This window comes from Microcebus murinus, chromosome 24, assembly GCF_040939455.1.
Source record: "Microcebus murinus isolate Inina chromosome 24, M.murinus_Inina_mat1.0, whole genome shotgun sequence".
Lineage (NCBI taxonomy): Eukaryota > Metazoa > Chordata > Mammalia > Primates > Cheirogaleidae > Microcebus > Microcebus murinus.
Genome location: NC_134127.1, coordinates 8,711,790 through 8,727,906, shown reverse-complemented (window position 1 = coordinate 8,727,906; position 16,117 = coordinate 8,711,790). Strand labels below are relative to the sequence as shown.

The 16,117-nt window shown below is 40.7% G+C and overlaps 1 protein-coding gene and 1 long non-coding RNA gene across 9 annotated transcripts in view; one reads left to right on the top strand and one right to left on the bottom strand.

Moving 5' to 3' along the window:
* Positions 1-8,545, top strand: part of NRG1 (neuregulin 1) — a 1,019,909-nt gene extending 1,011,364 nt beyond the window's left edge. For all 8 annotated transcript variants that reach the window (XM_075997404.1, XM_075997403.1, XM_075997402.1 and 5 more), the window contains one exon: positions 242-8,545. In XM_075997404.1, the coding sequence (XP_075853519.1) occupies positions 242-896 (655 nt within the window). In that variant the 3' untranslated portion in view covers positions 897-8,545. The remainder of the gene's footprint in view (positions 1-241) is intronic.
* LOC105877344 (uncharacterized) overlaps positions 1-8,630 on the bottom strand; it is an 84,457-nt gene extending 75,827 nt beyond the window's left edge. Inside the window, exon 1 of the long non-coding RNA XR_012914735.1 lies at positions 8,543-8,630. This is a non-coding gene — a long non-coding RNA (uncharacterized LOC105877344). The remainder of the gene's footprint in view (positions 1-8,542) is intronic.
* Between the last annotated feature and the right edge of the window lie 7,487 nt (positions 8,631-16,117).

Here is a 16,117-nt window from a genome sequence, read left to right as displayed (position 1 = left end):
TTTTTTTTTTAATTTATTTATTTTTCCCCCCCAAATTCTGTGGGTACAGATATTGTTAGGGTTACATATAACTTTAGATTCCAAGGGTGCGGAATGTCTTAGCGTAAAAGGCTGGGAGGTGTTGGATGAGTGGAAATTCTCTGTTCTCTGAGTAGATGATGTCGTGAACTCTGTCGCCCCTTCTTCCCCTCCCTGCTCTGGGTCCCGCCACACTCACGCGGGGTGTTCTGTGCTCACGCAGGTATGTGTCAGCCATGACCACCCCGGCGCGCATGTCACCTGTCGAGTTCCACACGCCAAGCTGCCCCAAATCGCCCCCTTCGGAGACGTCCCCGCCCGTGTCCAGCATGACGGTGTCCATGCCTTCCGTGGCAGTCAGCCCCTTCGTGGAGGAAGAGAGACCTCTGCTCTTCGTGACGCCCCCGAGGCCCCGGGACAAGAAGCACGAGCACCACCCTCCGCAGTTCGGCCACTTCCACCATAACCCGGCCCACGAGAGCAGCAGCCTCCCTCCCAGCCCCCTGCAGATCGCGGAGGACGAGGAGTATGAAACCACCCAGGAGTACGAGCCAGCTCAGGAGCCTGCCAAGAAACTCGCCAACAGCCGGCGGGCCAAAAGAACCAAGCCCAATGGCCACATTGCCAACAAGCTGGAAGTGGACGGCAACACAAGCTCTGAGAGCAGTAACTCAGAGAGCGAGACAGAAGACGAAAGAGTAGGAGAAGACACGCCTTTCCTGGGCATGCAGAACCCCCTGGCAGCCGGACTGGAGGCAGCACCTGCCTTCCGGCTGGCCGAGAGCAGGACTAACCCAGCGGGCCGCTTCTCCACGCAGGAAGAATTACAGGCCAGGCTGTCTAGTGTAATTGCTAACCAAGACCCTATCGCTGTATAAAACCTTAAATAAACACATAGATTCACCTGTAAAACTTTATTTTATATAATAAAGTATTCCACCTTAAATTAAACAATTTATTTTATTTTAAGCAAGTTCTGCAAATAGAAAACAGGAGGAAAAAAAAAACTTTTATAAATTAAATATATGTATGTAAAAATGTGTTATGTGCCATATGTAGCAGTTTTTTACAGTATTTCAAAACGAGAAAGATATCAATGGTGCCTTTATGTTGTGTTATGTCGAGAGCAAGTTTTGTGCAGTTAAAAGTGATTGCTTTTTCACAGTATTTCAGCAAAACCTCCCATAGATTCCGTTTCTGCTGGCTTCTTGTGCATTGCATTATGATGTCGATTGGATGTATGATTTGCAAGACTTGCCACTGTCCCTCCGATTGCTTGTAGTAGCACCCGACCAGTATGTCTTGTAACAGCACATCCATCCGAATACTCCTCTTCTGTACAAAGTTTTCTTTGCTTTCAGAATCTGAAATGAGTTGTGTCTACTCTGCCAGCCAAAGGTTTGCTTCATTGGGCGCTGAGATAATAGTAGATCCAACAGCATGCTACTATTAAATACAGCAGGAAACTGCATTAAGTAATGTTAAATATTAGGAAGAAAGTAATACTGTGATTTTACAAAAAAAAATATATTATTAATCAGAAGACAGCTTGCTCTTACTAAAAAAGGAGCTGCCGTTTACTTTCTTTGAATTTATTTTTCTTGACAAAAAAAAATGCAACAGTTTTAGGGATAGCTTAGAAAATGGGTTCCGGCTTGCTATGTGAGTAAATGTAACACCTTTCAAGAGGACTGAATTTTCTACTTTCTCTCTGGGGGAATGATCCAGCAGCTCACCTAGTTGAAGATCAAACCACAGCTGATAAAGGTGCAATCGTTTCTGACTTGTCTTTTTTTCACTGATTTTTGGAACTCGCGATTGGTTGTGTCTTCTCAGCTCAAGAAGAGGCATATTGTGGCACAAAAAGCCCAGCCCAGACAGCACATGCAGCAATTTGTCTGAAATACTTCTAGCATAAAATGTGCCTGTTGTACATAGTGGTGACTTGTCATCGTAGGCAATTATTTCCATTGTAGAATGCTTAGAAGGAATAACTGTATAGGTGAAGAACAGCTTGGTGAATCGGTTGAAATTTTGAAGTTTCTTTGACCACTCCTTTTCTTCCCCATGATTTTTCTCTTTGTTTTTCCATGTTGCCTTGATTAGGTCATAACTATGCATGAACATTTTTGTCAGGAATGGTCAATGTGCATGTGATTTGTGATTAGTAAGAACTTAGTAAGAACTTTCCACAGGAAGAACTTTCATCAGGAAATGTCAAGTGTGTTGGAAAGATTGCACCTTTATTTGCAGAAGTGACCCCCCCCACCTGTGTCCCAACCTCTCCATTTCCAGCCTGTATCCCTCATTTTTCCCTTTCTCTTAATTTTTTGCTTTACTGTCACAAAACAAGACTCAGATTGGTCTAAACGTTGCATGTTCTCTTGTGATTGTCAATCCAACAAAGGCCTATAGGTGTTAACATTTGACATAACTGCTAATTCAGGAAAATAAGACAATTTTTTTTTTAAAACATGGAACCCATTTCCTGCCCTGCCTGTTATCTGTCCAATCAGGGCTAGAGCTTTACTTAAGTTCCAAGTGGCCTTCTAGGAGCCATGGGACAGAATGGGAAACAGGTTAGCAAGGGATTCATGACATCAATGAGAGGGATCGCTTCTTGTTTGGGGGTAAACTGAATGTATTTCTTCACCAAATCTTTATGTTAAAAATAAAAGGGAAGAAATGACACGCAAGTGGGTCTTAGTGGAAAAATGCAGGCTTGGCATAAGTCATGCTGTTATGTTCCCACGTGCTTCTGCAGTCCACTGCAGATGTGCTTCTGCCTGTCTTCAGGTCTTTGATGTTACCCATAGCATTTGGTATCCCAAGTTTTCCATCATTGTCACATGCCACCTTCTCTGTGTTCAGTGGTGTCCTCCTTTGCATTTTAACCTACACTGAGGAGCTCTTGTCAGATTGCAGTGACGTCCCAGTTCTGCAGAAATGAGTAGGCTCAAAGCATGGATGAGAAGATAGTCCACCCAAAGAGGTTCTCGAAATCCTTTTAACATTGCCCTTGAAGGCCTTTACACATTCTGAGCTATTTCGGTAAAGAAACTGCTAGCATGAACTAAAAACCCTAGAAATTCTGTTTTGAATTCTGTAGGCATTGGGATATTCAAATATCCCATTCTGGAAAATTTCAACAATGAATAGAATCTTCTATTGAGAACAATGAGCAACATTTTCCTCACTGTGAGAATTGCTGTACATTTTCAAATTGCAAATACATGTAAAAATTTAGGACAAGAGGACATTTTATTTCAGACTTGATCCTGGTCACTCGTAGAAGTAGCATATTAGATGAGATAGCCTTTCCATCCCTGGAACAAGAGCTTCTTTTGATAAAAAAAAAAAAAAAAAAAAAAAAAAGGCCAGCTGACTGCTCAGGGCTACCTGCAATGGCCACTAGATTTATGTTCACAGGGACATCTCTATGATGCTTTATTGCCACGTCACCCATCCCAGTTTCTAAGTTCAGACAGTGCAGTGGTAATCCAAAGGAGTGTGAACATATGTTCCCAGTATATGGAAAGCCATCTTGGGTTTTAAGATAGTAGAAATTGCCCAGGGGGGGTGACAGCAACTTTATTTCCTGGGTCTGAAATCATGTCCCACTGCGGAGTATACAGTGGAGCATAATATATGCAAAACTCCCTTTTTTTGCACTTGAAATTCCTTTTCCGTTCCTCTTTCCTGGTATAACTCTCCCTATTCTCCACCCCAAGTTTACCCGGGCAACCTTCTGCTTTCTACAAAATGGCCCTCGGTGTAGGTAAATGTGTTCCAAATAGCAACATGCTATCTCTTTCTTGTTTCAGTGTGACTATCTTGATGTAGGTGGAGTTTATCCAGGGTAACTTGCTCAGTAACTATTCATTTTTATTTCTTTTGGCCTGGAGTTGAAGAGTGCATGGCTCACATTGGTTAAAATAAGGAAGGACTGGTCTTATCTCTTAGTACTGGCTATATTCCACCATCCGTGGAGATTTCTATCCTCAAAGACCCGTGAAACAAGGCAGAGAAATGCAGACAAAAGGAAATGGCCACATATCACAAGTTCTATTATATATTCTTTTGTAAATACATATTGTACATTACTTGGATGTTTTCTTAAATCATTTACTGTCTTTATGAGTTAATGTCAGTTTTTACTCTCTCAACTTACTGTGTAACATTGTAAATAACATAATGTCCTTTATTATTTATATTTAAGCATCTAACGTATAGAGAGAGTTGTTTTCATATAAGTTTAAGATCAATGTCAAAAATATATGGTTTTTTGTTTTTCTTTGCTTTAAAGTTATGTATCTTTTCCTTTTTCTTTTTTTTTTTAAGAATAATTTATTGTTCAGGAGAAAGAATGTATATGTAACTGAAACTATTTGAAGAATGCACATTTGAAGGCCGTGAGGTACTTATAAACTAAAGAATTTATTATTCAAAATACTAAGCAATAAGTAATTGTGATTTATTTAAAGTTTTGTCCATTTTCCATGAAAGACATACTGCAATAAAAATGCTACTCTGTGGAGACCTGGGAGTGTTGATCAGCAGACTAATGCTTCAGTCTGTTGGACCAGCACCTTTCATTGTATTATGACAGTTGTGCTAATTTAGGAATGTGTTCAGTGGACCCCATAACCATCTTGTCTGTCTGTTGCTTTTGTCACACTATCTGTTCTTGAATCATCTGCCAACTTTTCATTCTGTTGACCACTTTATTCCTTGTTGAAGGGGCCACACAACCAACCAGTACAATATTTCCTTTTCCCTCCGTACACAATCACATATCAGAGAGAACATTTTAGGGCATGACTGCCTGGATCTTGGCTGTTACTATATTCTGTAGTGACAGTAAGAAACTTCTTCAGACTAATGAAAATGTCCATGTGTCAATCCCATGTGATCACAAAAGGGAAAAACAAAAAAACAACGCTATTATGTTTCAAATAGTCCAATGGCCACAATGTCCAAAAAGGCAGCCCATGAGAACCTGGCTGTGCTAAGCTTCCCTATAGCTTTAGTTTAACTTCCTTGCCCTCAGGCCCACAATTTATCAATTCACAGTTTAAAAAGAGGATAAGGCTAAATCGGGTTCATTCCCCTCATTCTGTCTATAAAACAAATCATACTACTGTCCACCCGACTGCTCAGGGAGGGGCCTAATGCATGAGAATTTTCTCACATTCTAAGACTCAGTCATGGAAATGAGCATATTTACTTTTCTTATTAAACTTAACCTAAACAAAAAAAGCCATATTTTAACAAATAGATATTTGCATGGTACTTTTTATATATTTCAAGCATTTTATTCATTATTCCAGATAAGAGCTTCTGAAGTATGGACAGCAGAGGTCAGCAACTCTTAGGGGTACACAGTGGCCTGCTTTGGAGTTTGGGGGTAACCTGGGATCTCCCATCCAAGTCCACCTGCATTATGCACACAACTCCCATTACCTAGTAAGCCCCACTAGTATCATTTCCAAACAGGTTGGCGGTCAAGGAGATTCAAACTGTGGCTTTTGACAGAGCTAGCTTTTACTATTTCTGTTACTAAATTTTCAAAACCATTTGGAATCCTCACATTCATGTCAGCTTTAGTTTTTGTACACATGCGTACACACACACACACACACACACACACACACAGATGAAAATTCCAAACAAACGCTATCCTGAAGCCAGTAAATTCTTTCACTTGTGCAATGATCTTTTAGCCAAACAGCCATGAAGCAGATGAATGAATGCACAGAATATTTACAAATTAAAGACTGAGACACTTTCCTCAGTTTATGCTGAGGCTGTGTCCACCCCTCAAGTTGAAAACTATCAGTAGCTATCTTAGTAATGTAGGTTAAATTCATTTACCTAAGGCATGGCACTTGAGGTAGAAGCATGTGGATCAAAGAGGGTGAGGTTTAGACTCACATACAGCCAAATTGGATATCTGAAAGTTTATTACAATTCTTCCTTCATGGTGATTGTCAAATCCAGGCCAGCTCTACAAACTAGCAAATGATCTGTCTTTCCAGCCTAATTAATGTCTTCCCAATCATTAGATTTCTTTGCTCTCTGTCCTGATGATGAATGACAGAAGGACTTGATGTCTGGGATGTGGGGTTTAGTGAAGCAGATTTGAAATCTAGAAACTTAAGATGCTGGAAGGAGAGGAAAGTTTTGATGGGTTTCTATGAATGAATCACTTTACACTCTTATCTCTGGCTTGTCTTCTCTGAAACTGATAGAATAAAATGAATTTATGGACGCTATTACTCCAAAAGATTAATTTGGTATGAAATAGAAATACTTTCAGCTTGTGAAAGATAAAACTCTCTTGCTGCTATAGGAAGTGGCAATATTCCTAGACTTTAAGGTTGTTGTTGAATAGGGTAGCCACCCCCTTCCCTGCAGATACCTGTAGGCTCCCATTGCCATCCTGGTACTAAAATCCTTGGACCTCTCTGGGTAGCTGTTGGTTTTGAACTTCAGTTGAGCTTCAAAACATCATCCAACAGGAGAATAGGAAAAACTATTTTGTTATCTGGACCAAACCTATCATGACCTACCTGATTGATCTATTTAAAAACAGACCAAGAGAAGGAAACCAATAATTCTTAAAGAAGACACATAGAATGGCAAAATAGTTCCACTGAGGATCTTTTTCTAATCTTTCCCTTCAAATGAGCTTACTGGAATAGAACTGAATAGAGGAATAGACCTCTCTTCAAATCCCACAGCCTGCCAAAAAGGCTAAAGAATTACCTGTGTAGATTTAAACATCTTTAGTGGCTTATGTATAGGTTTGGTTGTATACAAAGAAATGAACTATCCAATAAAAATCACACTTTATAATATTTTATGGCTTTAACAACATCCTTTATCTCTTTTTTATTCTCTGTAGCTCATGAAATGATAAGAAAAATCTAGGCTCGGGGAAGTTAAAAATCTTTCTTGGAGCCACACATCTGGTGAGCTGCAGAGATAATACTTGTACCCAGGCTTTTTGCCTACAAATCCTATTTCTTTCCACTATTTTCTTTCCCTCCCCCTGCCTCAAGTACAAACAGGCTTTTCATTTTCAGCCTTTCTTTATAGATATGGTATAAGTTATATCTAAAACCAGTTTTCTTTTTTTGGAAGAATATGAACCCTTCTGGCTTTGGTTTCGAACTACTTCAGAAGCCACTTTGCATGGTTTGGTGGTTCTGTGCACCTTTCCCTAAACTTAGGTTTTTAAGGAAATGAAATGTAGCCACGAGAATGAATCCACAATGTCAATATACCAGGTAGCATCCTATAGGTCAAAAAAGGAGGGCTTTGTGGTCAGAGTACAGTCTCCACCACTTAGAAACTTTGTGAATTTGGATAATTTCCTCCTCCAAGTTTTATCTCCTGATGTCTGAAAGGCTGTGGTGTAGAGAAGATTAACACATGTAACAAAACCAGATAATGTCTAACACTTAGTGAGTATTCAAATGCTGCCTTCTAGTTTCTTCTTCCCCTCCAGGTTCTTAGGTTTGGTAGTCCACATTTCTAACTTCCAAATGATGTGGTCTACATTGCACAAACAACAAATAAATGCATTTGATCAGTTCTCCAATCCAGGACCAATAGGCAAATTCTTTTATTAATAACTGTATGTTGCAAAGCATTTAAAAGTTTTAGCTTTAATGAGTTCAAGGCATTATAAGTATAATCTTCCTCCCATTGAGCCACAGAATTTCACATTCACTCTCTAATTTTTAATGGCTTCTTATGTTAATGTTTTACTGTAATTTCACAGAAATTTATTGAACCATAACTCTGTAAAAGCTTTCATAATATCACCTTCAAAAGTCATCGCAAACTTCTCATAGAATGAACAGAAATAATGCTGAGTTGACGCTAGAGCTGTGCACACCTGTTTGTCTTAGTTTGTAACTAGGATATTGAGACATATTCCATTTCTGTAAAAAAAAAATATATAATCCCAGCAAAGGTCTGAAGAGTGATAAAATCAGAGGAGTCTGTTCTCAGATGAACTCCTAAATCTAGGAAACCACGTAGCTGCCTATCCATCCAGTAATTCCTCAGGTTGTATTTACTCTTCACTCCATGCATAAAACAGGATATTTTTTTTTCCTCCCCCTGGGCAGGAAGCAATTAATAACTTAGGGATTTAGCCTATTTTGATCCAATCCTTTAAAACTTCATCCTACATCAATGGTGGTGGGTGGACTTAGTCTCATTTTATCTATCATCAAGCTTGTGCGATAGGCATTGCTCATGGCAAAGGAATCTAATATAATTAATTTTCCATGCATTATCCTTCATTTAAATAAAATATGTATTTTTTTATGGAAACGAATTGTAACTCTAGCTCACCATAAACATAATTCATAAGGACATGTTCATATTTTTTTTTTGTAAAATCTTCTAGATGTAAATTTTGTATCCGTCTACTTGTTGTCATCATGAGTTAAACTGACACTTGTCTTATAGTCCCTGACATTCACAAGATGTGTCCTTTTTGCCTTACCTTGAGCCCTTCTCTTGAGTGAGCTTCTCCATGGTTTGGGGACTTCAGGCAAGGATTGTTTTCTAAAGCCCTTCTAGTTTCTCATGGTTGAGCCTAGAGTGAACTTCTCATTTTCTTCAGATGAAGGGGCTTCCTTGGCATGGACTTTTGTAGCTAATAAGGTAACAACGTGACAATTTCCTTTTGTATCCCAGGCTCTCTTCAGCATGAAGAATGAGTCACAAGAGCCACTTATTCTGATCTCCCCAAGTCCCTGTAACCAGGTTCCTTCCCATTATGAGATCATTCTGCTCTCACACAAAGATTCCATCTTCCCTTCAGAATAATCTCCTTTTTTTTTTTTTTTGCAAAACAAAGACCTCCCTCAGTGTACAACCTTTCTCTTCCTGGCTCTTCCCTTTACAGATACCTCTAATTCCAAAATATCTGAAGTCATAAGACCATATATAACTTCAGACTTTGAACAGAAATTGAGTCAGGAATTACTGGGTTTAAAGAGGATGCAAAGTAATTTTGTTAAAGTAGGAAATCTTCCTTGATTTGCTGTGGGCCCTTTAGAAAGTTCTAGGGCAGAGTCCCACAGCATTACATCTTTTCCATGATCTGCTCAACCAAAAACTTTTCTTTTACAACATGAAAAAAAAAAAAATGCCAACTCCACCCTGTATTTTGGACTCTTTGTCTGAACTGTTAGGTCTGTAGTCTGGGCTGTGAAGGAGAGGAACTTGGATCCTTTCTGTTGAGGTGTTTGTGCAGAGTTAATAAGAGGGAGGGCTCCACTCAAGGTCAAAATCATGTCATTTATCAAGCGAAGGAGCAACTAAGGGAACTATCCCCTCCCCTGGTTAGTAGAGCCATGTATTGCCTATTGACTAAACCTGAGCAATAGTCTAGATTTTTTCACCCATATCTAATTGGTGACACTAGTGATTGTATTAATATCAACGATACGTCACATAAACCCATTGGCTTCTTTACAACCTCACTGTTTCAGCTCTTGTTTGTGCATGCCCTTCTCATCTCACACTGGGCCTCACTGGCCACCAGACTGGTCTGCTTCCTTCAGCTTCCCTGGGCCATCCTTCACATTCTTCCAGAAGGTTCTCTCTAACTTGCAAACCTTATTGTGCCAGTCTCCTGATTATAACCTTTCCATGGCCCCCAGCCTGACATACGAGGCCTTTCATAGTCTGGCTTCTGCCAAACACTTGTCACTTGTCTCCCATTCTTCATTCCAATCTTATGATTTTCTGTTTCCCAAATATACCACACCAGTGTTTATTCAACCCTAGTCATTGGCATACCAACTTTATGATTATTGACATATTCATGTACCACCTGTATTATTTTTTGGCATATTGTTTATTTTTAATTGACTGCATTTTTAACTAAAAATAAAGTCATTTCAACTGAAACCTTGTATCAATGCTGTGAACGAAAAACTGAGATCACTTGCCATAATTAAAACTGTAAAAGTAAATAGAAGAAAAATGTAACAAAGTTGGGAAGTTCTAACAAGATACTGTTGCCTGCTAAAATCTCTGAGCCATAAGCCTGTTCTCTGTTTGACAAAAAGGGAGACCAGCAAGTGTTAGAGAGATGGAAAATACATTTGGGAAACACAGAAAGATGTATGTTATGAGTTAGCCAGGATTGAGAAGGAGTTGATGTATTACTTCTATTTTATTCAATAATATTTAATGCTTGATCCTAAAATCATCTTGGATACAACAGTCAGGCACCCACATAATCTTAGGAAACAATATTACGTTTGCCTTTGTACAGACTATTCCATGTCACTGCAATTGCATTCGCCATTTACTCTTCTAACAAGCTTCTTTTACCCTTTTTGTGGGAAAAGAGACCCTCCTTCTCTGAGAATCTTGCCGTGACAATTTTCCACCTTTCCCAGGTGGCAAGTCCTCCTTTGCTGTCTCCCAGCATGCTATGCCTTCTTCATCACAGTATTTTCCATCCATTTCATTTAACTGGGACTCTTCCATCTGGAGACAATGTATCCTTTAAAGGCAGAGATGTTGCCTTATTTGTGTATACACAGCGCCTGGAACGTGATGCTAGATGTCTAGAGAGTACAATGGTGGCAGCTAGAGACTCATGATGTTTACATAGGCTAGCGAGTGCATGAGGAATCTAGGTGATCATAGTCATTTTAAAAGCGAAGATCAAGAAAAAAGCAGGCTGTAAGTTATTAAGATCGGAAACCTGTGATTGGAACCAAGCTCGCTAAGTCATGGTCAAAAACACCAGAGGACAGGCCGGGCATGGTGGCTCACGCCTGTAATCCTACCACTCTGGGAGGCGGAGGCGGGAGGGATTCCACTCAAGGTCAGGAGTTCGAAACCAGCCTGAGCAGGTGCATAGACCCCACCTCTACTATAAATAGAAAGAAATTAATTGGCCAACTAAAAATGTATAGAAAAAATTAGCCAGGCATGGTGGCGCATGCCTGTAGCCCCAGTTATTTGGGAGGCTGAGGCAGAAGGATTGTTTGAGCCCAGGAGTTTGAGGTTGCTGTGGGCTAGGCTGATGCCATGGCACTCTAGCCTGGGCAACAGAGTGAGACTCTGTCTCAAAAAAACAAAACAAAATAAAACAAACCACCATAGGACAGAGTCCTTGATTCCTTCCTTTTTCACTTGGGCAATTTGGGCATTTTATCATCCCTGAGCCTTAGAAAATTAATTTGAGCATTGAAGTGCTGTTTAAAGAAAGGCAGGCTTGGAATCAGAAATTTCTGGAATTTCTGGACCATTTATAAACCTGGAATTGAGCAACCTACCAATATCTACATTGTTTACACTAAAATTCCTTTGCACTCCTATGATGCAAAGTTGAGCAGGCATTGAGTTTGTTTGCTGAACATGTTGATCTGACTTACAGTGAAAGGAAGGCATAGAAAATCTATGGTTTTTCTTAGTGTGTGAGAAACCTTAAGGTTTTCTTAGTGTGTGAGCCCCGTACACATACAGTTATCTTATGCAAGTACCCTAGCACAGTACGATGCCATGTAGGTACTCCGTATATACCGTACCTTCAACTGATGGTACGGTATATACTGTACCGGATATTTCTTGTGTAGGAATGCTGGCTTGTCTGGCAGCAAGAAGGGGACAGAGAGTAGTCCCAAGCTCAGCAGCCCAGCTAGTGGGGTTGGCCCTGCCCCATCTGGGGAGGGCTCCCCCCAGGGAAGCCGGTCTAGCACCTGTGTCATCCGAAAGCTGAATCCCAGGCCCCACTACCAAGATAGGGGTTCCTTTCGCTCTGTCCCCCAGCTGCACCTAAAACCTAAGGGGACAATCTCACTGAGAACCAAGTTCAAACAGCAGAACAGATGTTGCATTTTCCCTGAGAAGAAAACAATCCTACAAATCCAGAAATGGAAAGGATAGTTGGCTCTGTCCAATTAGCAGGAGCTAATTTCGATTTCAAGGTCATTGTGAACGGTGTCCTCCTCCTCCCAACGCCCAGCCAGCACTTTGGCTCCCTTCCCTCCCTGATTCTGGGGCTCTATGCATCCACTGTAGACAATCACAATTTCCATTTTAATATTTGGTCGCCCGGTAATGTGCTGCAGTCCCCACTTTTTTTTTTTTTTTTTTTTAAGGAAATTGGTGTTTGGCAAAGGATGAAAGGTTTCACAGATTACAAAGATGAGGGCACAGTTTTCTCCTGCCTTATGGCTTAATTTAATTAGGTATCCTGTAGTAACTCGGCGGTAGAATTGTGCTGCAGAACAAGCTCCAGTTTGCCCACGGGCAACCGCAGGAGCAGAGCAACTGCGAGAGACGCTAGGTGACTCATCGGCTGATGGAAAATGCAGCGAAACTTTTGCTTTTTCAACAGGATCGGGCAAGGTGACTGAGAACACTTCCCTGGGAATAGACACCTGGTAACTCTGCATCTACAAGATCTTTTTTTTGTTTGTTTTTTTTTTTTTTTAAATATGCTTACAGTGAAGTAATCAGCAAAACCACCGTCTGACCTTGAAGTTATTCTGTGGCCACCGGACCTTGAAGACATTGATGGAGGTCGCTAAGTCCAGCTGTCTGGGGACTTTGATCAACTGCGTCAGGCCCCCCACAGGGCTGCCAGGACTTCCCTTGGCAGCAGCTTCTCTAGGGCATGAGGCCCAGGCTGAGAAATCAGGAGACCAAGATACTCTTTCTTATTCTGGCAGATGCTGAGTTACTTCATGCTTTTGCAAGATTTCAGATGTGCACAAATCCTGAGATTTATTACCCTTATTGGGGACACTAAGCTTCGCAGATTTTGTTTTGCAAACAGGACAGAAACAAAGCCCTGAAGTCACAGCATGTTTTGGCAGCTATATGCAAGCTGGATAGAAAGGCACGCCCCTGGGGACAGAGATTTTTCTCTGGTTTCCTTTTCCTTGCTGTCTTCAGAAGGACAGAGAACCTGTTGAGTGGAGGAGGTATGTGATGAAGAATTTTTCTCTTAAGATGGAAATGATAGAAGCTTAAGATAAGTGACAAATAACTTCCCAAGGGACTACATATAACCAGTCATCTCACTTAGGAGCAAGGTTGCAATCTAAGACACACATTCCAGATATGGGTTAGGACAGCGGTCCCCAACCTTTTATGGTACCAGGGACCAGTTTCACGGAAGACAATTTTTTCCATGGACTGGGGGGTAGAGAGGATGGTTTTGGGATGATTCGAGCATATTATATTTATTGTGTACTTTATGTCTATTATTATTGCATTGTAATATATAATGAAATAATTATACAACTCACTCTAATGCAGAATCACTGGGAGCCTTGGACTTGTTTTCCTGCAACTAATGCCACTGCTGATCTGACAGGAGCCAGAGCTCAGGCGGTGATGGGAGTGATGAGGATGTAAACACAGACGAAGCAGGTTGGGGACTGCAGGTCTAGGAGACAATGCTGTCTGCTGTGTGGTCAGTTGGTACAGCTATATTTTCTTTGCAAAGTTGCAAAGGGAAGCACTCTCTGTTTCTGCTCATAGCTATAGCCACACTGTCTGCCCATCAGATATTTGAGAATTTACTTCTAGCGCTTTCTTGCAGCCCTTCCAAAACTGATCCTCCAAGATGCATTCAAACCTCATTCATTTAGTTGAAGCTCATTCTTTCATTCAACAAATAGACTGAGCGTGTGTAATTTACAAGCCCCTGGGCTAAGGGCTGATGAGACAAAAAGAATACAATGTATCTCATTTAAACTCATCTCATCTTTCTGAGAGAACCCATGCTAGCTCTAGGGACTGCTACATAAACAACTGGAATGTGACTGGTTGAGGAAATTGTGCTTTAGTGAAAAGAATACTGTGCTTAGAACCTTTCTTCCTATCTTTATTGCCAACACTGCTACATAGGTGCCATGTGAACCTTGGCGTATTACCAAACATCTTGGAGCCTAGTTTATTTACCTGTAAGAGCTGAATAATCTTAAAAGGATATTGCTAGGATTACTGTTTGTGTGTGTGTACACATCATAATTTGACACAGAGCAATTGCTGAATAATAGTTTTTATGGCAATTTAAAGGTATGGTGATAAGATCACAAAGTGCCATGAGAACACACAAGAGACACTACTCTCTGAGGGTTATAACTGAGCTAGGGTTGAGAAAAATTTTTGCTCACTCAAAAGAGAATGGGGTAACTATTACTACTGCAAATTACTTTTCACAAGCAAATGCCCAGGGAAGTGGAAAAGGAGGGTCTTTCCAAGTTGGTATGGAGGGTGCAAATGGTAGGTAGAGTTGAAGATGATTCAAACACAGCACTGGTGTGGCTAGCTGGAACTAAATTATGAAGTAAGGTCATTGTGTCCCACACTGGATACAATTAATAAAGAGGGTAACATATTCAGAAACAGAATTTATTAGTGTAACATTGATTCTGAAGATCAGGCACTAAGGCAATGGAGTAGAGAGAGAGAGAGCAAGGTGGAAAGAATTTAGGGGGTGCATGTAATATTGTAGATGAGTGATGATGATTAGGGGCTAATATGGATTTATGGCAGGGAAGATGGAGACTAGAACATGGAGTGGAGTGGAATTTACATGGTAGAGAGAAATAGATTTGATGACTATGTGGATATGTGGTATGAAATGGGAGGGGGTCCAAGGCTGTCATTGAGTTTGGGCTTTGGAAAGGTTGCCGACACCTGTTCCAAGAAGTTTGACAAAACAATCTTCATGCACTTCTAGAAGCCCAAGAGACAGGGGCTGGGAAAAGCCCTACAGCCTATTCATCTGATACAGTCATATCCCGATTGTAGCTGTGGGCTATTCGTGCAATACTGTGGCAGTGTTTGCATACATACCCTCACCTAATCTTTACAACAATATTATGAGGCAGGTATTATCATGCTTATATTACAGAGGAGAAAACTAGGGCTCAGCTATGTTAAGAATCTTGCCTAATGTCATACAACCAGAAAATGTCACAGGTGGAAATCAACCAAGATTTGCCTGACTCCAAAGTCCCTGCTCTTAACTGCTTCCCGCTATGTGCTCCTTATAGAGATGTCCCACACGGCTCATCTGGAAGCTTCTTAAGTAGATCACCTGTCTAAATGAAGACCATCTCTCTCTTCAGTAATAGATTATTTCCCTTGGTGTAACATGTAACAGGAAATCTTGACTGCAGCCAGGTCTTCTCCCTCTCTCAAGGTACTACTACTTATAGAAGCAACATTCAACTAAGGAGTGAAACTCACACCTTCCTCCATATCTGTATTCATTTATTTGCTCACTCACCCACCAGCAGTTGGTAGCGTCCTACCAATACTTCCTGCTCTCCTGGCATGGTAGCAGGCACTGTGTCCATTATTCGAAGAGGTCTAAGTTGCTTTTGGAATCCTCCCCTGCTCCCTTCTTCATCTTACCACCTTCCATGGAAAAAGCGTTACCCCCTTGGCATTCTGAGAGTTTATAAAGCACCAAATGTTCCTTTACGTATCTCTCTTATTTCTGAAATTACTGGAAATGCTGCAGATCGTTTTATGGAACATGGAACATGGTGGTTTGAGGAATAAGTGCTGCTGGATAGTTCTGGCCACCCAGCTATTCATCCCTGCTTTGAAACGTAGAAGATTTGGTCCCAGAGTGAGCATCCCAATGGAAGGCAGTTTGTGCAGCTATCAAAATATGGCCACTATTATAGGTAACAAGATAAGCCTTACCCATCATGAATGAACATCCCAGACCTAAATTGAAGGTAAGAGGACAACTTAACTTTTTCTGTAAGATTAGAGATCATTGCTTTTTTTCCCTTAGATTTTCAAATTATCTATTGCAGCATGTACCCCATCAGACAATCCTTAACATTTATGGCTGACTTTCAGCTAGTCATGAGTTCCTAGATGTTAGGAATTATGCTGGATTAACCTTTAGCCCTCATGCTTAGCACAATGCCTGGAGCTTAGAAGGTTCTTAATAGATACTGTTCAGCGCTACTGCTTTAGGTATAACTGTCAACAGAGATAATTATAAGGCTCTACAGAAGAAAGCAATTTAATTTGTTTGAGATTCTTCTCTGCTGTAGTCTTACTTACCCAA